Source organism: Ischnura elegans, chromosome 8 (genome assembly GCF_921293095.1).
Source record: "Ischnura elegans chromosome 8, ioIscEleg1.1, whole genome shotgun sequence".
NCBI lineage: Eukaryota > Metazoa > Arthropoda > Insecta > Odonata > Coenagrionidae > Ischnura > Ischnura elegans.
Window position 1 is genome coordinate 6,446,387 of NC_060253.1, and position 26,292 is coordinate 6,472,678.

General features: G+C 39.2%; 1 protein-coding gene across 1 annotated transcript; it reads left to right on the forward strand.

Annotated features, from left to right (window-relative positions):
* The first annotated feature begins 253 nt into the window (after positions 1 to 253).
* LOC124163451 (15-hydroxyprostaglandin dehydrogenase [NAD(+)]-like) lies at positions 254 to 25,571 on the forward strand. Its single transcript, XM_046540369.1, has 6 exons — positions 254 to 661; positions 14,671 to 14,794; positions 15,938 to 16,044; positions 21,740 to 21,913; positions 22,418 to 22,572; positions 25,156 to 25,571. The coding sequence occupies exons 1-6, from the start codon at positions 569 to 571 to the stop codon at positions 25,289 to 25,291; spliced, it is 789 nt and encodes a 262-aa protein (XP_046396325.1). The 5' UTR covers positions 254 to 568; the 3' UTR covers positions 25,292 to 25,571.
* The last annotated feature ends 721 nt before the right edge of the window (positions 25,572 to 26,292 follow it).

Here is a 26,292-nt window from a genome sequence, read left to right on the forward strand (position 1 = left end):
CGTGTTCACATCTTTTTATACTTGGTAAATGCAACATTTTTCTCTTAGTATTTTTATGCTGTTTTTGGAAAGTATACGTACATGCCTCTTTTGCCATAACTGACCGCATTTAATTTCAAGAATAACTTGACAAGGTATTCCTCTGAAAATATTTTACTAATAACGAGGGTTAGATGAGAGATGGAGCTTTCTTGACCCAATCTTGTTTAATAAAGACGAATTATTATTAATATTACGTATCAACTTATTCTTCCTTCCCGCAGTTTTCGCACCCTTTTTGCCTCCTGCCGTATTTATGGCCAATTCGTTCCTCGGCGTCACACACTGACGGGAAAACGTCGCCAATAGGCTCTGCATGCCTTCCAATGAGGTGGAGTAGTCCTTGAATGGAGATCAGAGCGTCAGGGTGCCTCCGTTTCACAGTTGACCGACGCCCGCGTAAGAGAGGGCTGGCTCCCCCTTCGAGTTAAGTAACCGCCCTCTCCGCGGGGCGAGAAGAAGAGTTGGTGTAATCAGTCGACTCCCGGGCGAGATCGCGAGAACAACACGCCGCCGGTGTTCGTCGTCGATGGAATTGGAGGGCAGCGTTGCCTTGGTGACGGGAGGGGTGGGGGGACTGGGGCGGAGCATCACGAGGAACCTGCTACAATGCGGAGTGTCGGTGAGTTCACTGGATATGTTACAGTTATCTAGCGAAGTGATCGTTGGATTATTCTTCCTCATAGAATAATCCTCTAAAATGGCTGGCACAGAAATTGTTTTCCATGTTTCGCTGATGGTAGGACCAGCCCGCCTTTGTGACGGTGCGGGATTCCTCGTCCCATCCCTTCCTTCCCTATCCCGCCCAAGGAGGCGTCGTCGGGCTCCTATCGCGGCGGCGCCTCCATCCTTTTTCCTGCCTTGTCCTCCCCCTTCTGCGGTGCAGAGGTGATAAGCTAACGCTTCCAGACCTCGGCCCAGGAGTGTAACCAGCAAGCCCGCCCTATCAACTATATGTTACAGTTATCCACACATTTGAAGAAAATACAAACGGCAGAAAGCAAGGATATTAGAAAAATATTTGCCGCGCTGTGGTTTATACGCAACCGAAACATAAGAAAAGATTTTAAAATAACTTCAATAGAGTAGGGTAGTTTCCTTCATCAAAGAAAACGAGAGGCATTGATTGCGATTCGTTACCTAACATTACTATATACACAATTTATAAATTATTTGGTTTTAGAAATCCCGGTTTAGACGAATGTTAATGGTAAATTTTAATCTCATTTGAAAAATGCGAGATTGGCGTCCATGCGATGCCACTCCACGTGACGTCACAGGGACATAGATGCTATACGAGTAGTCAGGAGTTATACATCGTCTAAGTTACCAATGCATGCATGAGGGACAGAGCTCTGGGAAACATCTCTTAATAACCACCTATTAAAACTGGCTAAGGTCGGAAAATTTCCTTCGTTCGATAAGGTATTAATAATCCTTATTTAAGCAAAGCGCTACCTGCTAGTTGGATACCTGGTAGCAACTTAAAATTTTCAATGTTCATTTAATCGCGAAAAATAAGTATCGTCATTTAAAAATCTAAATGCGTGAAATACGTACTCAAAGAGTAATAATCTTTCGATTAAGGCAATAAAAAATAAAAGGAACAAGCCTATTTTGTAGTGATGATCGCTTATAATCGCTCTCGAAAACTTCTCCACTTAATTTCCACAAACTTTTAATGCACTTCTATTGCTTAGCCTCTGGGACCGTCTTAACCCATACCTACTTAACCCCAACCGACCGAAATGTGCTCTTAAAACATCCCTAAACCCTATTTACCCAACTTAAGAATGCCATCACTTGATTATAATTTAAAATGACCAAAACATGTCCCTGAAACGAGTTTCAGCGAAAACCCCAGGAGAGAGCTTTTAATTTGGGAACTGTGGCTTTAACAGCACCAGCGATGCTTGCTTTTTGGGTTTGCATGGAGTGTTCGAGGGAATTATTCCTGTGGTTTGGTATTTGGAGGACAGCTGAAGTCATTTGCATCACATAAAAGGGTGGGCAGCGGCGCAGCAAGGAATTCCATTCCGGGGGGAGGGGTCCAAAGGGACCAGAGGGGAAAATTTTGGAAAAACAGAGTAGTTACTAAGCAAAGGGTTTTTAACTAATTTTAACACTTTTGATAATAGAAAAAACTTCATTCATCAAAGAAATCTTTTGTTAATTCATTATTTTTCAATATTTTATTTTCTTTTATGAAGCAAAGTAACTATGTTTTTATATTTCGGGTGGAGGGGGTCCGGACCCACTGGATTTCCCCCCTCGCTAGGCTTGAGGGTAGTAAAGATAGGGTGGAGAGAAACCCGGCGTCAAAACTAGCCAGCTGTTAACGAAAGGCGTCAAGGGGACCACGGCTTAACGTTCCATCCGACGGACGGAGTGTTGCGCTTGAAATGTCCTCCACAAAAAATTCAAGCAGGGATCAGGCATTTTGTGAAAAGATCTCTGCCCGAAACTGCTTGAACCCGGTCCCGTAGGGTTGGAAGCCAACAATCACACCGGCCACCACAACAACTCTTTCCCCATCCCCGCTTGTCTCTTCTGCCCAAGTTGGACTTCAATTCATAATAAAGCCCCTCTCAAAACAGCTTAACTTGGCGTAACGGACATTTTGTGATGAAAAAAATTGTTACTTACACAAACGTAACATAAATATTTCGAGCGGGATGGAAAAAGTCTGAATGAATACCGCACTCGTAATACAGATGAAAGTTACGTTCGAATAGGACCCCAGCGAGATTATAGCCCATGATCTATCGATAGATCAATGTTAGATCACTGATCTCCGCTGGAGAAGAATGCTCCTACTATTTTCAGTGCCGGTCGAAGGAGGATTACGCTGTCGTTCAAAGCCACACACGGACGCATCACCCGAAAACAAAAAGAACAATAAAAATCCCAAATAACGAACGAAATTAAATAAATTTAAAATGAAATAAATAAAAATGGGGTTAGACAAGGGAAGACGTTACACTATGAAAACTGAATCGAGAAAAAGAATGAAAATCTAAGGTGGGAAATTAAAGAGAATCAATTTAGATGGGAATGAATCATGGTGCATGGCTTCCACCAGGTCGCCCACCACATACAATCGTATCGGGACGACCTCGGCGGGAGGCCAGGCTGACGGTAAAACGAAATACAAACAAGGAGTGACATTAGAGGAAAGCATGATGGAGCTAAACGGCAAAAATTACTTACTTGGCTCAAAAATCACCTGTCAACGTTTACCTCGATAAATTGCCTCTCAAACAAAGATTTCCTGCAATAATATGTTTGGAAAGAAAGGATGTTTGAGATTTTTAAAACCTAGCACGCAGGCGCGTATGCTCTGTTTGCACAAATCTCGATGTTCAAAGAGCGATGTGCCGATGCAAGCCGTTTACCGTTGGAAGGCAAATTTTGGAAGAGTTATTGTAGAGACAGTTTCAATAAAATCCTCGCCTCAAGCTTGCTGCGCTCAAGAAAGCTCTTGTTGATGGCATCTGGTTGGATGGGGGTGACGCGGGACAGTTTGACACTTGAGTCCGTCATTGGGGAACGAGCCAAGCGGAAGAAAACTGATCTCTCGATCGAGTTGATCCCGTTCCCAAAGAAAACAATGAAAGACAAACGAAGGGCGAACCGCGAAGAAAAATGAAGCAATGCAAACCTCTCTCCTCAACGAGTAGCGACTGATCAAATCTTACCGAATAAAGGTAATAATATAAGAATTTCTACCCAAATAACATATCACTTTCTACAGATTGTTCGAACGCAGTTTACGACCTCGAAGTAAAGACAAAACAATCGCCATTAAACTAAATTAAAAACTAACGAAATCGAAAAAAAAGAGAAAATGACGCCATAATTACCGAAGTTAATAGGTTCTTCACAAGATACTTATTTCGATAAATAATGATCTAATCAGAAATCCCAGTTTAGACGAATGGCAATGGTGATTTTAACCGCATTTGAAGAAGGCCAGTTTGGCGCCCATGCGATAACACTCCATGTGACGTCAGAGGGACCTAGTTTCTATACGAGTAGTTAGGAGTTTTACATCGTCAGAGATTACTAATGCATGCATGAGGCACAGAGCTCAGGGAAACATCTCTTAATAACCACTTATTAAAATTGTCTAAGGTCGGAAAGTTTCCTTCGTTTGATAAGGTTTAATAATCCATATTTAAGCCAAGCGCTACTTCCCAGACGGCACAGAACCCTGCGTATCTAATTCGTATGTACATAGTACCCATTGACTAAGGGGATACTATGCCACTCCGTCGCTTTTCGTCAATGGATAATTTCCGTTCGCGGCCTGTGGACGAAGCGCGTACGCAGCATGTGAATGTCCGCTACTAAGCACGTACGATTGGATACGAAGCGCGCAGGAACACGGCACTCAGGCTAATCTCAATCGATTAGGTCGAAATTAGATATATCGTAACTCGCACGATCGAAAAATGTATCGAACGCAACACAATCGATAGCTACCGACCGTAGCGAGAACCTTGATACGAATCATTATGAATTGTAAGTTCTCAATAGGTAAATAACACCATATCATGAATTCTAATTACCATGAAAGACTCACGACCGACAAAGTTTTTGTCGGTTGTGAGTTTTTCATGGTAATTAGAATTCATGATATAATATTATTTACCCATTGAGAACTTACAAAACTTACTCGGCCACTTAAATAACTCTGCGAAAAATGAGATTCTCATGGCTAATTCACGCACCCCCAGCATCCAGCATTGTTAAGTGGCTCGTACTTAATTGGAAACCTTGAGATGTTAATGAGAGTAAATTCTTATTAATTTTGACACTAAATAAGACATCACATAGCCCACGAGCATTAAAATGCTTACCCTAAAGCCTGACGAAATAAAATTTTTAAATAAAAATTGCCGATGAAACAGGATTGCTGACACATCTGCTATTAGTATGATCGAATTCACAAAATGCAAGCAAAAATTAACGTATAGTTCAGTCTCAGCTACTAAAACTTACCCATATCAGGCGCTAAAGTATTTGAAAAATTATTTGGGATGAGTAAAAGTCCCTAGGTCACTGCAGTAAATGTATCAACCTATTAAAAATATGAAAGTCCTGCCAAATCACCAGCATAAACACTTGTAAAATAAAACATGTTATCTCTTAGATCACACCTCCGATTTTATACTTACTTTGCATGAAGTCACCACCGCAAGAAATTTTAAAGAGGCAGGAAAGAAAAAACCCACAGAAATACAATACATATATTATGTTTTTTCTATTGTCAACCACAATAATATTTCCAATTTTCTCTTCTATCCCACATCTAATTTAGCGAAACAATTACTCTTATTCTCTTTCGAATAGAAAATTATTTAAAAGAGGACTGGTCGATACATACAAACTATCGTCAATACTTTCTCCGATGAACGTCCACTATCACTGCACCAACTTGCACAAATCAAATCCACATCCACAAATATGTCACTTCTGCCACAATGTCTGTCTTCTAGGCGACAGGTAACAGTGAAGCAATGGTACCTTCCTCCAATCTGGGTACCTTCAATTTAGCAAGAATTTTCTCCTCGTCTTCTCGTCCAAGGCCACAGATTATTTTCTGATATCACAAGGTGCGATGTGAAGCTCACACACCTAAAATTAATAAATAATAAAATACCATGTAACTTATTAGGTCAAATCATTTCCAATTTTTGGTATTTCTGCATGAGAAATCAAATTACTAGGCTCGTGAATATAGTAAATATGTTTATGCCTGATATTTTTATTGTTTTAAACTATAGCATAAGATAATTTGAAATGATGAAAGCCGACGTGTAATACGCCATAGGGCTAGCTAAGAAGCAATACTCGATCCTATAAACTTGGCAGCTTATTCCTAGTTTCTCCTTTAACCACACGTTTACCGAATGAATTAATACAAAAAAGACAACTAAAATGCAAGAATTTTCAAAAGAATTGCTGCTACAATATTTTGAATCACCATTTTTAGTACTGAATAGTACTATAGTACTTCAGTACTGAATAGTTCGGGATGTTGATGCATCAACATCCCGAATCCACTTCTAACTTAAAATTACATCCAAATAATTACAGCGAGAAAGAGTACATACCTCACAGTTTTTCGTAGGGGTGAAATGTTTTCTTCTTATCGCCCAAATGCACTTCTTCTTCAACTCAGGATCTTTTGGAAAGCTAAAACCTTGAGCCATGTCCCGGAGTTTCCATTACGTCATCCCGACAATAAACACATGGAAGGCATTTTTAACAAAAATATCTCACAAACACGTTTCTGAAGCCCAGTGAATGAAATTAAAGAATAAGGGAAACTTCACTATTACCAGACACTCTATTTTTCACAAACTTAACCACAAAAATCCCTGAAATGTGGTGAGACGTGACGTAAACCATGCCATCTCCAACGGCTTGTGAAGGCATGTGATCTTTCTAGGAGGATATGGCACGATGGCACCTGATGGCACCACCCGCGAAAGAAAATAGTCCCAGACCGAATACAGTTTTATCGATGAGATACAATTTTATCGATGCATATGAATTTGCCAGTCCTCTTGCATCTTTTTTCGTCATTAAAGGAAATAAAGAAACAAAACCTTCTAAGTAACTTCCTAAGCGCGATTTTTGTATCTTGATTGTCCACCCTCGTATTTAGGTACGAAAACTTCCTGTGCCGTCTGGGTTGCTAGCAGGGTACTCTGCTACCAGCTAGCATCCTGCGTCGTATCAACGCTCAAGCCTCGCCTCAAGGTCACCTCACAGGGCGGCAGCGGGAACCAGAAATACGTCACACGGACTTTTCCCATCATTCCTACTTAGCCGTCGCGTTTTCGCGCGCTTGAAAATTTTTACTTTTCGTTTAAACGCGAAAAATAGATATCGTCATTCGAAAATCTAAGAGCGTGAAATGCGTACTCCAGGAGTAATAATCTAATCTTTCGATTTAGGCAATAAAAAAATAATTGGAAACCACCCTTTTATGACGAAATAAATCCAAGATAAAATTTAAGCGATGCACGATTAAATGCTGCTGAATTTTTTCAGTATTCATTACAGTGGATAATTTGCTCCACGAATATCATTAGCTTTTGAATAATGAATTATCGCTGGCTTTCCCGGCGTACAGTATCGTGGAAGGTCACTCGGGAATGCCCTGATGACGATGGACAACTCGTTCATCGAAACGTCGGCCGAGATGGATTTGGAGAGCCTGACCCGGTGGGTTTCCCGAAAAATCTTACACGATCATTGCTTTTGATTGTGCTACATTACGGAAAAATAGAACCATAGAGAACAGATAATACAACGAGTCATGCTTTTCTTCAGTTGCGTAACTACCCAGCCGGCACAAACCATCAAATTTCTTTTTGGCAGCTGGATGTCATCCAGATGCAAATAGTATGAGTGCATCCTTTTATACAGATGCCATCCATATGCCGGTCCACCGCCGAGGGGATGAACCGCCGCACTTAGAGAGATGCCGTGAGGATGAGGATGCACGAAAGTGCTGCCATCTAACGGCGGAAAATTGAACTCGGTCATACTAGTATTCCTATATTGCTTGTCTGGTTCTCTTTATCTCGTGATTGTTTTACACTACTCGGGATAAATCAGAGCACGTTTTATTTCATGAATATAACTTTAATGACTCAGCATAAAACAAGAGGCAGGCGAACACAGGAATACAGGCGTACACAAGACAACATATGAGAACTTCAGTACAACATTGCTATCCATCGGAGTCCAAAACAAACGCAAGAGTTCAAATCCAGGAAAGTAGAGGCCAATGAGTGCGCGAGGGTCGATACCGGGAGATTAGACAAAATTGCTGCAATGGTCAGAATAAAAAAATATCACTATAAAACACGCCCAACACAACACTCAATCTACGAGGTACAACATCGCTATCCATCGCAGTACAAAACAAACGCAGATTTCAAATCCAGGAGAGTACAGGCCTATGAGTGAGCGAGGGTCGACACCGGGAGATAAGTCAAAATTGCTGCAATGGTCAGAATTAAAAAATATCACTATAAAACATACCCAACACAACACTCTATCTACGAGGCTCCAACACGTCGAGATAGGGATAGATGGCTACAAGACGACAAGTCCATACCTACTGCTGTAGTCATTGGTAGTTCCGTATGTCCGTGAAAATCTTGAATACAATGAATAATTATAATAATAATAGTTCTTGAAATTTTATAATAATTAATGCGAGGACTTGCAGATATTTTTAAGTATTAAACCACATCATGAAAAATATGGCATTCATAGGCGCAACTAGCAAAGGATGGCAGAAGGATATTTGGTACCTAGCGCATTCTGTCACGCATTGCATCCACTTCACATATAGATGCGGTATGGGCTGTGCCGGCTGGGTATGGGGTTGGGGGGATTAGGTGATGTATCCCCCCCAAAGCCTCAGAGAATTCAAAAAATAATTTAAATTTCTTGTCTGGCTTTGATATAAACTAACTGCGTCTGCTTAAAGTTAAAATTTAAGTGCCAAAGTGATGTAAAATGCATTTCTTAAATCCCCGTTTCCAAGGGCCCCCGCTGGCGAAGGGCCCACTAACCCCCTCATCCCCCAAAAGCCCCCTCATCCCACTCTAAAGCATATTCCTAGTTACGCCACTGCTTTTCTTTATTTTTAACAGAACTTACTTCCTGTTTGGATGTTTTGAGATTTCTTTCCTTCCTAGAATCAATTCGTTATTCATCAATTCCGATAAAGCCGGATAGAGTTTAAACATTGTAAAACCATCAATCACAAGATATTTTTTAAAGGAGCTGTTCAAGAAGCTGTATGAAAAAAACTGAAACTTTTGGAGTCTAATTTAACCCAGGATGTCATATGAGTGTATGTATACGTTCCTCTGTTAAAAACTTAGATCCTTCGCATGGCTTTAAGTGAGTTTACTTGGTATAAATTTAGATTTTAATAAACGAAAAGTTACTATTTTTAATGGGCCATCGAAGTGTAGTAAATCAACATTTTTGCTCTGTTTTTATCGCGCGTTTCTTTCATTCGAGGTTTCAATTTGTGAAATCTTGAGGTTAGGGAATTGTAGACTGTTTAATCAATGGTCTACCTGATTTTTTTAAGATAGAAATGAGGTACATGCATTATTACATTCCATGCAAAATTTGAAGTAGGTGGTGTGAAGGGTGAGGTAAAACTAAAATATCTTCTCATTAACCCGTCAGTTCCCATGCTCAGAATTTTTAGTAAATTAATGTTAATTTGATCATTTTGAGCTAAAATCATCTCCATTAGGTGGTTAAAGTTGTTTTTGAAGCATTTTTTACATTGGTTTTAGAACAGGAGGGGTGTCACCCTCAGGTGACGTTGGGCAATAGGCATCAAATTTTGAACGAATAAAATATAAGAGAGAGGATTTTCAAGATTTATGTTAATTTTATTTACACATATTTTTAGAACAAGAAATCATGAAAGTTACATCATTTTTAACATGTATTCTGTGCAACACACATGAAATGCGTGGATAAAAAATTAAAAAAGGCACTTTTGAACCTAAAAACCAGAAAAGTGATTTTACCCTGAATTTATTTTCTCCCATGGAACTCATACCAGCAATGAATATGAAGGCCAACTTTACACTTTTTGCACATAATCCTTGTCCTCTGGTGACATTTAGCACAACGGCGTTGAGAACAATGCTCTTTGACATGGTCATCTACATCATCAGAAAGCCTAACTTCAAGGGGAATTCTTGCGGCCACGGCTCCTCGCGCTGTACTTTGTGAAGGTGGTTTTCCGTATAGTCCACAATATACCTGCACAATACTTCTTCTGAAGTCACAATATGAAAATTCTTCAGTTGTGTTTTCTTTGAACACTCTCCAAGCATTTTGGCAGGCAGCATCTAGCCCAAAGGCAAACAGGGGAAACCACCACTTTTTTCCTCTGTAGCTGACTCTCAAGGAGTGTAGGTTTTCATCAAATCTATCCACTCCCCCCATATATTTATTGTATTTTCTAACCGCATTTGGGCAGGATACTTGAATTCTACATCTTTTTCCTTGAACAACGCCAACTCTGTCCGCTGCACTCACTGGACTTGCGCTATGGCAGTTGGATGCAATGGTGACAATGCTATTGTCATGCCACTTTACGACAGAAAGATCACGCGTGACTTTCAGTGAGAACGAGCCTCTCTTTTTTTCTTTAGCATAGGAGATGGTTCCAGAGGGCATTTATCTAGCCTATTCTCCCTAATAGTGCCAGTTCCACCTGTGTTGAGCTCTGTTAGCCTGGATATTAGAGGAAAGCTAGAAAAAAAATTATCAAAGTACAAATTGTATGGTCCGAAATCTGAAGGTAATCTACTCTGCATTTCCAAAACTACAGCACCGCTCAACCCAAATTTCGATTGCAGAGGATGCTGCGCAGCTTTTGCTCCTTGATAGGGTTCAAAGGAAACTAAATACCCCAATCGTGTTGCACAAGACCACAACTTGTAGCCAAACCGCAACGGTTTTCCATGCATATGCTGTTTAGTGCTATGCCGTCCGTAATAAGGCACCATGGTTTCGTCTATAGAAATATGTGAGGATGCAACATATTTGAAATTTTTAATGAAATTTTTGTTCAAGAATCTAAAATATTCACGCACTTTTCCGAATTTATCTCCTGTTGGCAGGTTCATATTATCACAAAGATGTAAATACTTCTGGATTTCAAAAAACCTGTTGCGCCGAATACAATTCGCAATAAGATTATTGTGGGTGTCAGACTTTGTTTCCCAAAACATTCGAATGTACTTCGGTGTTAGATAGCCTGTTAGTAGTAAGACAGCAATGTATACTTTCAACTCTTCTGACGTCAAATTTAAAGTATGGTTCCTTTGCAAGGCATACAAGTTAGACATTTTAACAATATATGAAATGATTTCGTCACCGTACATGGATTCAAAGCACTGAACCGGAGACATATCAAATTTGTGAACTTCATTCACCTGCTGCTCTGAATCTCCTCTACCACTTGGGACAAAGTTTTTCTCCACGCTGGTCCAATTTCTCTCTACTCGTGCGCCTTTAATTTTTTTCTTTGGTGGCTTTCGCTCCACTGTTGTTCCACCAACATCAGATGGTAAACTTTCAATTGAAGATTCTCCGGAATCCTGTATTGGTGATATTTAATGAACAATGTAAGTTAAAATATTCATTCATAAAAATTTACTACCGATGTATTTCAGAAGAGTCCCTAGATAAATGTAATCTTACATCATTCACAGAAGTATACGAGTGAGTGCCTATTTCCACTTGTGAGCGAAGTATCCTTGGCGGCAAATTATTCATATCTGCCACTGTTTCATCACCACTCTCTTCTTCCGTAATGTCTCCATCTTCTTCAGGAATTAAAATAATATCAGCGTCATCCAAATTATCATTGTGGAGATCAGACTGCAATTCTTCTAAAATTTCGTGCAGTTGTAAGCTAAAAAGCAGCATGAAATATTATCAATGCAAATAGAAAATTGATTAAAATATTTTTGATTAATACCATATGCACGGTTATAAAATAAAAATTCAGAATATTAAATTATGAAAAATACCATGAACGTCCGTATATTTTACCCACAATTTTAGAATACACTACACAACAGTAAGCACAGAAATAATAAAAAAAATCCGTATATATAAATAGTTTCACTAAAAATTGTTGACATGAAAATGTGCCATCAAGCTCATAGCTACAGTAAATAGTTTACAAAACTATTAGCAGGGAATAAATCTGCTTGAATATTTAAGAAGTTCAATCTGATTGAAATGGAGAGTTTGAAAATGTTCCGTGCAGCCTTTTCCATAAATACAGCCCATCAAGATGCTTCACTTCCCAACGTCACCTGTAGGTGACATCAAAAATTCGAAGTACCTCATTTGCTATAGGAATGAAAATTTTCAATGCATATTATTTTATGTAAGAACTTACATATACTTAGTCATCAAAACTAAAATGATAATATCATTTACGTACCTCTTCTGATGTTTACAGGCCATAACAGTAGGTCTGGTCACTAAAATCCACACACAACCTCACTGTCTTCTATTCAAAGGCGTACTGAAGACTCCTCTGTCGCCAAAACAATATGATAATCCAATATGTGGTGCAGAAAGACACAAAGAAACATAACGAAAACATACCGTGCCCCTAAGATTACATTGTTGCATTTTGTGTGTTCACAAAAGTGTGTCACCTGTAGGTGACGTCGGGCGTTGCCGGGTTAAGATATGGAATCTAATTGTGTTAGTCACGTGTACTAAATATTACAGTGGTGTGTCCCTTATCCTTAAAGTAGTAGGTAATCCAAACTCATACCATTACGAGTTAAAACATTTTGTTTAAGTTGTCTTCGCATATTGCTGTGAGGGCATTGATGGTTATAGGGTTATCCCACTTTTTTACTACACCTACTACACTTTTTGATTTTCCTACACAGGGCTGTGTATATTGTTGTATTTCAGGTCAAGCTATGGGGGTATGAGTAGGACAGGGTATAACTGGATCCACAGATGTTAGGTGGCCACAGATGGTCACACACGGCCACAGACTAATGGCCACACATTATGACCAAATAACCACAGACGGCCACACAACATTGTGTGGCCATCTGTGGCCATGGCCACATAAATATCCTGTGGCCGTGTGTGGTCATTTTACCAGATCAATGATAATGTGACAGGGTGCAAAGCTGTTGGCGTATAGGATATCAGCGTGATAAGTAATATATATTCACGCAATGTGGATGTTATACACTCACAAAGAAGGTTGATCTAGCATTTCAAAAGCCAAACCCTTTGCAAATAGTCAGTATATGTTGCTCATGGGCCAACATTTCATGGCATGGTGAGGAATGAGCAAAAATTAGACGAAATAGTGGAAAATAGTTTAACTATGATCGTGTTGAGGGGAGAGGTGAAAGTTTGTGCACGACAGCAGATTTGATTTATCTGGTGGTAAACAACAGAGGTCGTGCATTGCTGGTGAAATGACAGTGTCGAAGCCAACTATTTTGTTAATGGACGAACAGTTTTGTTAGGTCGGCACTAATATTTCAAAAATGAACCGATTTGAGAATTTGTGGTCTCAAAATGTGCGAATTGGTGAGAAAAAATTTTGAAAAAGTCCCAGGTTCGTGCAACGACAGATAGCCAGAAAGTGAACTTTGATTTTTAAGAATGAAAAGTAACAAAATCTCATACAGTTGTATCCAGAGGCGCAGTGAGTTTTGGGGGATAAACCCCCCCCCAGAGCTCACAGAAATTTTTAAGTTTAATCCATTTTACTTAATTGGATTGAATCCCCAGTACTAGTTGCACCCAAACCCCTTCCAGCCTTAATTCCTAGCTGTGCCCCTGGTTGTATCAATGTATTTACCTCATGAAAATACTACTTTTCCTCCATCTTTTCGCTTAAAATGTACTTTTAGACAAATTGAAATTATTAATGAATCACATCATCCCCTGCTTGTATTTGCTACTCACCCAGTTTCCATTCTGCCAGCATGTAAGAAGGGGAAGGAGGGAGGAAAGATCCACGGGACTGAGGAGCGTCGCACAAATCAAGAAACGTGCGGCACAGCTGGTGACAGGAAGGAGGGGGCGGGCACCTTTGAGGCAGCATTTCGACATGAAGGAATCAAGATATGACTTAACGGTTGAAAGTTTTGCGCAGAGAGATCTGGAATATCATGTTAATCATAGAAAACGTTTAATCCGGGAATCAAAATAACTGGATTTAGGCCCTAATGGCGCCTCAGGCACGGCTATCCGATATCGCATGAACTTAGGACATTTTTTATAATTTCCTCTCATTAGTTGGCACATTTTGAGACCACAGATTCCTACATTGGATCACATTTGAAATATAAGCGCTGGCTCACCGTTACGTACGTTATTAAACCCAGTTGAAATATTTCAGCAACCAGCCATTGTTTTTGATCCAATGATTTTCTTTAACTTTTCTGCCCATCCCAACAAGAGCTTCAACAATCGATTAAATCCATTCATTTATTCTCAATGCCGTAGTATACAGATTGGTATAATACACCGCCATAGATGCATCTCCAACCAAATCCAATTCCTTTCGCCCCACGATGAACTTATCCCAATTGTGTTCTTCTTGTTTTGTCCCAAATACTAATCAACTTCAATCAAACGGAAATCCAAACTGGAGAGCGATTACAATTTAACACCCAGAATAAACTTGAAAGAGGTAGTACCACAACGATTACCGCAATTATTTGTGAAATAGTCAGGAAGGCAGCATTTACAAGCTTAATGTTTTTTTCAATAGAATATGTTTTCTGTAACTCCAGTTGAGTGACGCATTATTAAACATGTAGCTTCCAGTTAATGATAAAATTAATGGAAATTTTCCAGAAATACTTCAATTTTACATTATGAAATTCCATTACTTTATAACATTGTATTATTGTCAGGGAATATAAAATGCATTGCAACCCATAATTAACTGAAATTAAAATATTTTTGGATAATTGCCGGTAATTTTTTAATTTCCTGATAAGTTGAAATTTCACCACATTACCAATAAAACAATTCTCTGAATGTGTTTTCCAGGTAGTGATCTTCGACCTGAACAAGGAAAATGGGAATGCATTTCAGAAGAAACTTGAAAAGGAATTTGGCGAAGGCAGAGCTCACTTCATCCGCGGAGATGTCACAAAGAAAGAAGACATGGAAGGTACTCCACAATTATTATATGTTATGTTACACCACTGTCACAAACTCAGCAGTTTACCTCAACCCTTGGCGAATATGGATTTCTGGGGGGTCCGACTACCCACACCCAGACCCCTGAATGCGTAGAGGTTTAAGAGTTCCCCTGAGAGAGTTCCACCTCTCCAAATGAACCCCTGCAAACCGCCTTCTCCTCCCCGCCCACCCCCTGTTTCTTTGACGGGAACGTCCTCGGTTTATATCACCCATAGCAAATACAAAACGTGTGACGATTCGTGAAAGCAATTCCAATTTCCATCCAAATCAATACCGTATAATTTCAACGATTTATAAAAATGCATGCTTTGCGGCTCCCATTTCGCATCGTAAATATTCCGACGCTTAAAGATCATAGAGTTTTGCGGCGAATACTATTGATAAAATCTTCTCGGGATTGGCACTGGGTGAGGCTGTTTAAGGCCAATGTTTCGACAAGAAACTCCCTCATTGTCATCAGAGCGACATCAGAGCCCCTCAGGCCCCGTGGAGTCGCCGCCACTGGTCAATATGGCACAGAAGTATTGTATATTATTAAAGGAGGTGATGAACTCCTCCCACCCTCCCAAAATAATGACCTTAATCCACACCTACACTTGGTACGAGGAAGCCCCACTAACTTGATTGCTTGGCTTAGTATGGTGAGAGCTCGATCCTTACCTATCTAAACCAACCAAAGAGTTTGTATTCCCTGGCCATGAGAGGATGAATTATTTCAGGGATGAAATCAATCCTTGGTGAGATTTGGTTGTACCAGTACATATTGGACAATCACCCGGTGATTCAACCTGAAGGTTGGTGAGGGTAAATCTCACCCCAGACTAAGCCACAGGTGAATAAACTGTGTAAATTAAGGGTGGGAGAGATTGTTCCTTTCCCTTGGCCACTGTGCACTTCAAGGATTTTTTTTTGGAATTTCTGTAGGCTATGCATAATAGGTAACTAAAATTTAGCAGTACAACTTTATGATCTTAAATGGCCGTAAAAATAATTTGACCAAGTTCATTACCTAAGCCCCAAATTTATGAAAATTGATGCCAGAGATATGCTCAGGAAGCAAATTACTTTTGATGTTTTTTTCCTGAATAATATTTTTGACATTATGTTACAGGTGCCTTCAAAGAAACTGTCGATAAATACTCTAGAGTTGACATAATGATAAACAATGCTGGAATAATGAATGATGAACATTGGGAGGCCGAGATAGACATTAACCTGGTAAGTAAAATGCTTCCCCTTGATAAATGATGGAGCACTAAATAGAAAGGAATCAAATTTCTAAAGCAACAGTTTTCATTTACTGTGTCGGTACTTCATCACGTATACTTAATTATTGGGAGGGTTAAAAAAAACTCACGGTTATTCATGCTAAATTGTTCAATTGCTGGAAAATGCTAATGTCCTTAGGCCCTTTGCATACATTAGAAAACATGCAGCCAAGGGCCACATTGTTCAAGGTGAAGTAGACCTTTCCCCTTTTTTCCATCACTTCAAATGCCGCAAGCCACATCCATAGTAGTATTGAATGGACAAGAGTACATGGGCGTACCCAGCAAGGGGCAGAAGGGGGCAGCTGCCCCCTCACCCCCTATAGAAGCAAAAATTGCAAATGTCTTTAAGGAAAATAATACTTTTTCAAGCAAATAATTTGAAAAACTAATAAAGAGCTGTTCCAATTTCCTTAAAATGTTGACTTCATTCACCTTTTCCACGCTTAAATCTTACCTACAACTTGAACAGCCATGGCTTGCCCCCCCCCCCCCCCCCCCCATGTTTTGATCCTGGGTACGCCCTTGCAGGAGTAGTGGAAGTATATAACCTGAGATAGTACACTCAAAAACTGGGCTTTTAATGTTAATATTTCCTACATAGGTTGATATATGGAAGAGGCGACCAACAGCTTAGACCATTTACCCCATGGGGAAGGGTGGAGTGAAATCCAGAATAGACTGACTGATTGATTTGGATTTTGTAGCTGTGCTACATGAGCACTTAAAATTACACCTAGTAGTGCATTGTTTCAGTCATCAATCAAAGATCAACCACAGACACCGATGCCATTGCTAAGGCCAGCAGGTCCTCAATGAATAGATCTCTAACTTCCCTGGGCTCAATGAGAGGTGAACCCTTAGTGCCTTATATGAGTTCTTGTAACTGTGAGACATTCGTGTAGCAGATGGTTATTTCATCCCAATGTTTGATCCTTCTGCAACTGGTGAAACCAAGATTCCCAGGAGGTGCTGATATCTCATCAACTAGTGGTCATCAATGAGACAACAATTCCTCTACAATTAGTAGAAGACTTCTTTTCTAAAGTAACTCACTCTGAATGAAAGGTTCTAAGGGGACCATGGCAAACTGTCCCATCTGACAGACGAATATGTATACTTGAAGTGCTATCATCAAAGCACTCAAGATGGCTTTGGGCCGTCTCTGAAAAATCTTCACCACTCGATTCACCATCCATCTGGGCCAGCACACAAGCCTGTTTCTCAAACAATTACTTGGCCACCAAACATTAGCATCGGAGCGGTCACAAAATGCTATACTCCTCAGATTTCATTTAAAGATATGACCTCATACAACAGTCGACCCTTTAAAAATATTTCCCTGAAGTTTTATTCCCCTCTCCTACTCTCATTCAGCAACTACTGCCTCCTCTCCAAAACGCCACCAACCACCAACTAGACTTATCACCGTTATACATTGTTTCCTTCTGTGGCCAACCCTGTTGAGAGCTTCAGCTTAGAATTCCCTCCACATGAATGTACAAATTTCTTAACCCTTTCGTGCCGGATGTCGGGTGGAGCCAACGGGCATTTCCAAACGCATAACACCTGGCGTCCGGTATGGCTGTTGTGGATTTTTCAATGCAAACGAGTGGACGTTGGCTCTAGCTGATGCGAGGAATGGGAAGTGACCACTGAGGTAGCAAATGCCTGATGCATTCAGGCCCGGCCTGAGACCCAGCTGAGTGAGTCCTTAGGGCCTCTCCCAATGCAAGAAAGCCCAAACCTCCGACTCATTTATGATCATCCTCACTGCAGAAATCTGTTGCGAAGTGGTTATACTGTCAATGGTTTTTTCAATGACATATTTTTTGCTTACTACAATTTTTTTTATACTTTGAAACGAATTCTTCATTTTGTTCTGTGCTTAAGCAATTTTAAAACAAAATTTTAGTGTTAAAAATAACGGACTTCTGGACTATCAGCCTTATTACCTTTTTTTTACTAACTTTGTTGTTATTAACACATTTGAAATACATTTAAAATTCCACAATGCTTAAAAAATATTAGTAGTTCTTTTAGAGGAGTAAATTATTGAAAATCAAATACAGTTTTTGTCTTAAAAAAAAACACGAGTATCGCAATAAGTTGATCGTGGATTTGTGCTATGATAGGGTTAGATGGTGTAGTCCATTGGCCTGGGTGTAAGGGAATTCGCTGGGCCCCAAATCTGAGGGACTGAAACACCCAGGCAACTCACCCCCCCCAAAAAAGAGTTCCATACAGAGAGGTTTAAAATATTCTCATTCTTCTCGTAGTGCAGAAAACGTTTTCCAATTGTAGGTGCTGGCAGGTGAGGGTGCCATTGAAACCAGATTTCCCATCAATATGGACCCAGTCAAGGAAACTATTGTATCCAAACTGCATATCCACCATTCCTTTATTAGAATTTCCATTTAGATTGTTCTGACACACCCAAACCTTCTTGTTCTACTTCCTCTGCCTCAAGCAAATAGAGTTTTTTTTTAATGGATACTTCATTTCATTTTTTTCACATTTATCTCATAACAAAGCTTATGAACAGGGGCTAAAAATTAAAATCTAAAAATAACAAAAGAGAGAGAGAGAGTGTCAATCAATCATTCAATCTTCATTCACTACGTTACTACTAAATATAAGATTGCCAAAGAATGATGAGCTTATTTTTCCATTTTAAATATAATTTTGCCTGAGAATTTTCCCTTTCACTAGAAAGACAACCAATAATCCAAGGCCGTGGGGTAGCTAGAAATTTGGTTGGGGGTGGGAGGCGGCAGGGGTGCAGCTAGGAATTAAGGCTGGAGGGGGGGGTTTAGGTGCAACTAATACCGGGGTGTGTGGGGGTATGGAATACCCACCAGGATAAGCGGTAGGTGCGAGATTAGTAAATTGTGGAATTTTAAGATAAACAGTTCAAAATAGTGAGTTTTACGGCTTTCTGAGGGATATATTATTAATCCTTACACTATTCTATTAGTAATATCAATCCAATTAAGTAAAATGGATTAACCTTAAAAATTTCTCTGAGCTCTGGGGGGGGTCTTATCCCCCAAAACCACCCCCTCCCTGCGCCAAAACCAGAGTGGGAAATTTTTGAAAAAGAAGGTACTAAGTAGAGGGTTTTAAACAAATTTTAACATTTTTCATAATTGGAAAAAACTTTATTTTTCCATGAAATCTTTTGTGAATTCCTGATTTTTCGATATTTTTGCTTTCTTTTATGAAGCAAAATAATCTATATTTTGGAGGGGGTCCAGACGTCCCCCCATCACTACGCCACTGACCCAAGATGTCATCATGAGCATTTATCTGCAAGCAAGATAAGCTCCCTATCATAAGAGAGATCATCTGTCTTCCTCAATTGTGCGTCGCATGGGGCAGCCCTTCAGTTGGGGGCCCTTGCATTCTCGGCACCATCCACTGCAGAACCCCATTCGCAGCCTGCTTAAATTTTCACAGTCTTCGACAGACCACATTGATGACATTCCTGCAGAACTAATTAAAAATTCAGGAGAGAAGACGTTGAACCAGCTATACAAAATCATTAGTGAAATGTATTCGACAGGTGAGATACCAGAGGACTTTGAGAGGAACATTATAATCCCTATCCCTAAGAAGAAAAGAGCGGAGAACTGCGAAGATTTTAGGACCATTAGCCTGACTACACATGCGTCGAAGATACTGACAAGGATCATCTATAGAAGAATAGAACGAAAAGCAGAGGAGTACTTGGATGAGGACCAATTTGGATTCAGAAAAAACAAAGGCACAAGAGAAGCAATATTGGCCCTAAGACTGCTCATAGAGAAGAGAATGGAAAAGAACAAGCCAACGTTCATTGCGTTTGTGGACTTAGGGAAAGCATTTGACAACGTGGATTGGAGCACAATGCTCGGAATCCTAAAGGAAATCGGGGTTCTTTATAATGACAGAAGAATCATCCACAGTTTATACAAAAACCAAGTAGCGGTGATAAAATCAGGGCCCAGCTGTGAAGAAGCAAGAATTAGGAAAGGAGTGCGACAAGGCTGTACATTGTCACCCGTAATTTTCATCGTTTACATTGAGAAAGCCATTAATGAAATCAAAGAAAATGCATTGGGAGTGAATATTCATGGAGAAAAAATTAGCATGCTAAGATTTGCCGATGACATAGCCGTTATAGCAGAAACAGAGACGGATTTGAAAAATATTCTAGTTAATATGGGTAGGGTAATGGGTAGATATCAACTGAAAATAAGCACAAAGAAAACCAAGATCTTTGTATGCAGCAGAAGAGAAGAAGTCAAGACTAACATTAAAATAGGGAAGCAAAAACTGATAGAGGTGGATGAATTCTGTTATTTGGGAAGCAAGATAACTAGTGACGGGAGAAGTAAGAAAGAAATTATCAGCAGAATAGCCCAGGCGAAGAGAGCATTCCACCAAAAGAGAGACCTGCTTACAGCAGGAAACTTAAGTATGGAAGTAAAGAAACAATTTATAAGATCCTACATATGGAGTATGCTCCTATACGGAAGAGAGGCATGGACAATGACCGCAGCGGAGAAAGCAAGGATAGAGGCCTTCGAAATGTGGTGCTACAGAAGAATGATGAAAATCAAATGGATCGACAGAGTTAGTAACAAAGAAGTCCTAAGAAGAGTAGGAGAGAAGAGAAACCTCATGAAAACCTTAATAAGAAGACGGAACAACCTTATAGGCCACATCCTGAGACATGATGGCCTGATGAAGACAATCGTTGAAGGACAAGTGGAAGGTAAGAATGGAAAAGGAAGACCTCGAACAAAATATATGGAACAAGTGAAGAGAGATGTGAAAGAGAAGAAATACGTAGGTGTGAAAAGATTAGCTGAAAGGAGAATAGAGTGGAGAGCTGCGTCAAACCAATCCTAGGATTGTTGACCAATGATGATGATGATGACGACAGACCACCCCTTTGGTAAGCCTCTAGATATGTCACTTAGCTAGACACTGCTTTATTCCTATTTGGTTCTATTCTTTTTCAAAGAGAATGACACATAAATGTTTCCTCACAACTTCCTCCAACTTAAAAATTGCACAGAGCTACTAAATAAATAACAGTGATGCCTTACCTTCCTCATAAGTAAATATCTGTAGATTGTATCTTGAAATGCAATCTCACTATCCGTAAAGGGTAATTTAGACATAGCATTAAAGCAAAATGCATTTTGAAATAACATACTTTTTAATAATGTAATAAGTAAGGACAGACACTCATTGGTTGCAGTTCTAATGGTTCATGGTTGCAGTGGAGTTCACGAAAGGATGTAACATAAAAGCGTATGGTATAAATTATCAGGACACAACTATCTTTAGCTGTCAGTATGAATTATAAATGGGGTGGTGGCATGGCCAATTTTGATGAACTATTTTGGATATAGAGCAAAGAAATAGAAAGATTAATAGTTTTATAACCATTTCAAATATCATAGTAGAGGTGATCTAAGCTAAATAATGTTTCACTAAAGGCATTTTCACAAGGCTTCTAGCCATTCATACAACAGAAAAATTCTAGAAGATGGCATATGAAGAGATTTTTATTTAACTTTAACAGTCTTAGGAATATTCTCAAATGCTCCATCTCCTTAAAGCCTGATGGCAATGCTTTATGTTGTTTGCAGAAAGCACTGGTGAGAGGTACTAATGAAGCCATCAAGTACATGGACAAGCAAAAGGGGGGAAATGGAGGCATCATTGTCAACATGTCATCTGTTCTGGGACTTGTCCCACTGCAGCTGACTCCAGTGTACACAGCCACCAAATTTGCTGTGATTGGGTTCACCAGAGCTCATGGAGTATGTGACGCATTAATCTAGCCATGAAGTTTGCCATTTTCAATTCAAAGTATACTATTTATATCTAACCCCATACCCGTGTGTACATATGTTATTGTTATCCACTGTCATGACTTTTGGGCATAAGTGCAATGTAATACTTTTTCCATTAGATGTGCCTGTGTGGAGATGGCTTAAAAGTACCTACATTCAGTCATTATGTGTCTGCTGCACAATATTTCAGAAATAAACTTTTTACAGCAAAATTTTTTAAAATACCTAGCTATTTAGTCCCATTGGATGGTAGTAATCAATGAAGAACTCCAATGGTATTTCTTTTTCCTCTTCTAATGTACAGCTTCTTTTAAAAAGCCTATTGCTTGAAAGTACATACATACATATGTGGATTACTATACTATAAACTATAGGCTCTAGATTTAGCTGAGTTTATTCAGAAGATATAATTCATATAAGTACTTAACCTAATGGGGTGGATTTTTGAAGTAATAGCTATTAAATTTTCAGTACCAAAACCAGTACAACAAGACGGGAGTGAGGGTTGTCACCCTTTGTCCAGGGCACACGGAAACTGAACTAGTGACCAAAGGACCCTTTGGCAAAGTTTTACAGAAATTCTTGTCACAGCACCACAAGGGAGATAAGGAGCACCTGGCACAACAGTGAGTCAACACAGAAAATAATCTCGGGTTATGCTTCAATAGATGAGATGCATGAAGTGTTGGTCCTAGACCAGCAGCATAGCTGAACACTGGAAGGGCCGGGGTTGTTTGGCTACCTTGAGGGAACATTACCTGTCATTTTGATGGGTAGGTAGTAATTATTTTAAATATTTCATCGTTAATGTTAAAATTAATAGATAACTTCATTAGCTATAACCATTTTTGTTATTTATCAATACAAGAAAGTATTTTTTTCACAAATTATCTCACAACGTACGTACGTAGCTCCTGCCTCCCCTGCTCTGGCCATCCAATTGCCACTCGGTGCAGAAGATATATATGCTATTTATATCCATTCAAAATGTAATGAGGAATGTTAAATGCATAAATGAGCTAACTAAAATATTAAAATGGCCTGACTTAATATATGGTGTAGTATGGATATGGTGTAGTGATTTCCCAAATTAAACTTGCATTACCGTTACAAATAAAATAGAAATTCCTAACCTGCCATGTTGACGGTTGTTGGTCTTTTAAGGTAGACAGATGGCATAACTCTATGTCCGTGCGAAAAAATTAAATTATATTTCAACAGAATATGTGCCATAAGAAATAAATAAAAATCAGGAAAAATTAAGAGGGCAGAAATGAAATTCTAGGCAGTAGAATTAAGAAAGTAAAATATCAAAATGACAGGTCTGATCCTTCGAGTGTCAAAGAGTATCATAAAAAAGTATTGCGTTAATGACCGATCCTCATGTGAAAAAAGGCCCTCGGATACAAACTGGTCTCATGAGAAATCCACCTATGACTATGGATTTTTGGTGAAGGATAGAAAGTTAATAATTTCCTACAATTACTTATAATTTCTTAATAATATAGGTGCAGATTGGAGGGATAGGCAGCTCATTCATAATTTTTATGATGCCCAGACTGCACAAGTGGGGGTGGCAGACGGAGAATCGGGGTGGGCAAGAAATGGCTGAAGAGTGTGGATAGGCTGTTTACTATTGCTTTTTAAAGTGCATGCTGAGTGGATAGTAAGTGAAGTGTGATATGAGTTGGAAGCAGCAGTTTTAGTGGGGTGGAATGATGCTTAAATTAGTGAAGTACATTGATGATCAGATTTTGATTAGTCAGTCAGCAAAAGATTGCTGGCATTGGTAGACAAATTATACAAGTGATGCAAGAAATATAGCATGAGGATTAATCACAAGTGTTACTATTAACCGCAATGAAAAGAATATTAACAACAGAAGGTCAAGTTTTAAATGAAAAAAGGTTAACCAGTGCGTTTTGCCCCACTTTCCCCTATAACCTTTCACAGTACACCCTCGCTTTATGATATTAATTCATTCCAGAGAACCAGTGGCGCTGACTCCATGGGGCCTGAGGGGGCCCGAGCCCCCCCGCAAATTAGTTATGGGTGTGAGGAAAAAATTTGTCAGGCTTGTCGATTTTCCCCGAAGTGTCCAGATATCGAGATTTGAGTTATCAGGGTTTTATTTTTGATCATATAACTCTTCTAAAATGCTTAAAAAACTAAAAACTCACTACTTCTAAAATTTACCAGGGCAAGATCCCCGGTTTGGGCCCCCCCAATATTTTTTGTAAGTCGGCATCCCTGCAGAGAACCCATCATGAAGCAAATGCCATTGTGAGTAAAAATCTGCATTATTTCCAACACAATGGCTCAGTTTAAAGAGCATCAGTATACATATGTAACTTTTGATGTGATAAAAATGTATTCCATAAAAAATAAGCTGTAGAATAACATAACTGATGATATATAGTGCAATTGGAAATACATAATATTGGTAAATTTTAAAATTTAATAAAAGTGCACAAAATCGGGTCAGATTGTATGCCAAACCATATCAGACTCTCCACTAGCCTTTTTCCAAATTCTTGCTCAATGATCCTGTCATCAGCTCTTTCTTGTGCATTAACTCCTATTGTCTTAGTGTAATTCTCTTACTGTATCTTTACAACTGCGTCTATATTCCTCAAATGTGAAATCAACTAATTTCTGCAAGAGATCCATTGTAATCTCATTGAGGTTCCTCATCATATGTGGTATCCATGTTGGTATTCACATCATTAATATAATGCAGCAACCACATTATTTATTGCCTTATGGAAGACAAAAATCTCAGTAGATATTTTAAACTATGATGCAATTGTGTACAAAATAAGATCCCTAGAAGAAAATACCTAAGCAAGCAGGGGCGAATCCAGGATTTTGTTCTGGGGGGGGAGGGGGGCACAAGGATACCTCGTAATACAAAAGGAACGCAATGATAATGGGACTGTATTAAAATTCTTGCACATTTTCCAGAGGTCTGGGGGAACACGTGCCCCCTCCCCTAGATCCGCCTATCTAAGCAAGATACATTAGTTTATAGATCCTAAATCCTAAGATGAGAGCCAATATTAATGATTATAAAATTTTGATGAGACCCTTTTAAATTATCCACTTAGGTTTAATTATTCCTGAAGTTTATTTTACAGAGACATTTCCTTTAAATGATATTCCTAATTTATAGCTTTGCTAATGGATTTAAATGAATGATTTTTTCACAGACCTGAGGCAGTTGGTGCCGCTGTACCTATTATACTGAAGAATGCTCCCACCGGGTCAATTTGGGTAGTGGAGGGGGGTGCCGAGCCATATCAGATATCCATTCCACACTACAGGGACTTCAAGATCGATGGATGACAAAGGCACCACAACTGCCTGGAATAAATAAATCAATTGGTTGCTTCTAGAGAAGACAATTTTTACCAATGATGGGAAATAAATTAACATCCGTGCCTCATTAAATTCAACGATATTAAGCTTCATAAGTCAAAATCACCAATTATCATGGTTGTTGCACAATACAGCTCATCAGACAAATGCTGTAGAAATGGCAAGCAAGATCTGTGAATCCAATAGAACTATAAAAAATGTAAAACTATAAAAATGTTGCTGGTATGAATAAATAATTCAAAGTAAATGTTGCATTTTTACAAGTAAAAAATGTCCTTGAGCCAATCTCCCCTGTCTCCTTGAATCTGCCGATAGGAATGGAATAGAAATGAAATGCATAATATTTCAAATTATTTGTTGAACCCATGGTTAAGTTTACAGACAACACCTTAAATAGTTTAAATCAACTTTTTATTTGTCATAACAATAATATGAATTACAACATTCATATTTCTCAAGAATAACTAAAGTTCTCACTGTGGGGTGATTAGGGGCCCTCCTCACTGGGGGATATAGGGGTCTTCCCTCGGAAAATTAAGGAAATTTCACTCACCCGGAAATGTATTTTCTTTTCTGTCTCTTAAAAAAACAGATAAAAGTTCATAACAAATAGAAATTTCGTGAGAAAAAATGCAATGAAAAGAAAAAATATTGCAGCTTATAAAATATGAAGTATGATGATTCTCTTATCTATTATTTTGTAAGCGCTAAGCTTAATAGGAAGGGCCAGGTTCGTAGAAGGCAGAGTGAGATGACAAGTCAGACGTCTGGTTCCACACCTTTAATTCACTGAGCACACAGGTACATTCTCCCCCTCCGACATATGTACAGCGTAAGACTCCCTTTGCCTATACCCTCCAAGAGGCTGCCTCCCGTGTCGCGTCCGTCTCGTGACCCTCTCGGCATCTTCCTATTGGCCGGAAAAGGTCGCATGATTATGTATTTCCTACGCCTTCCCACGCCAAGAT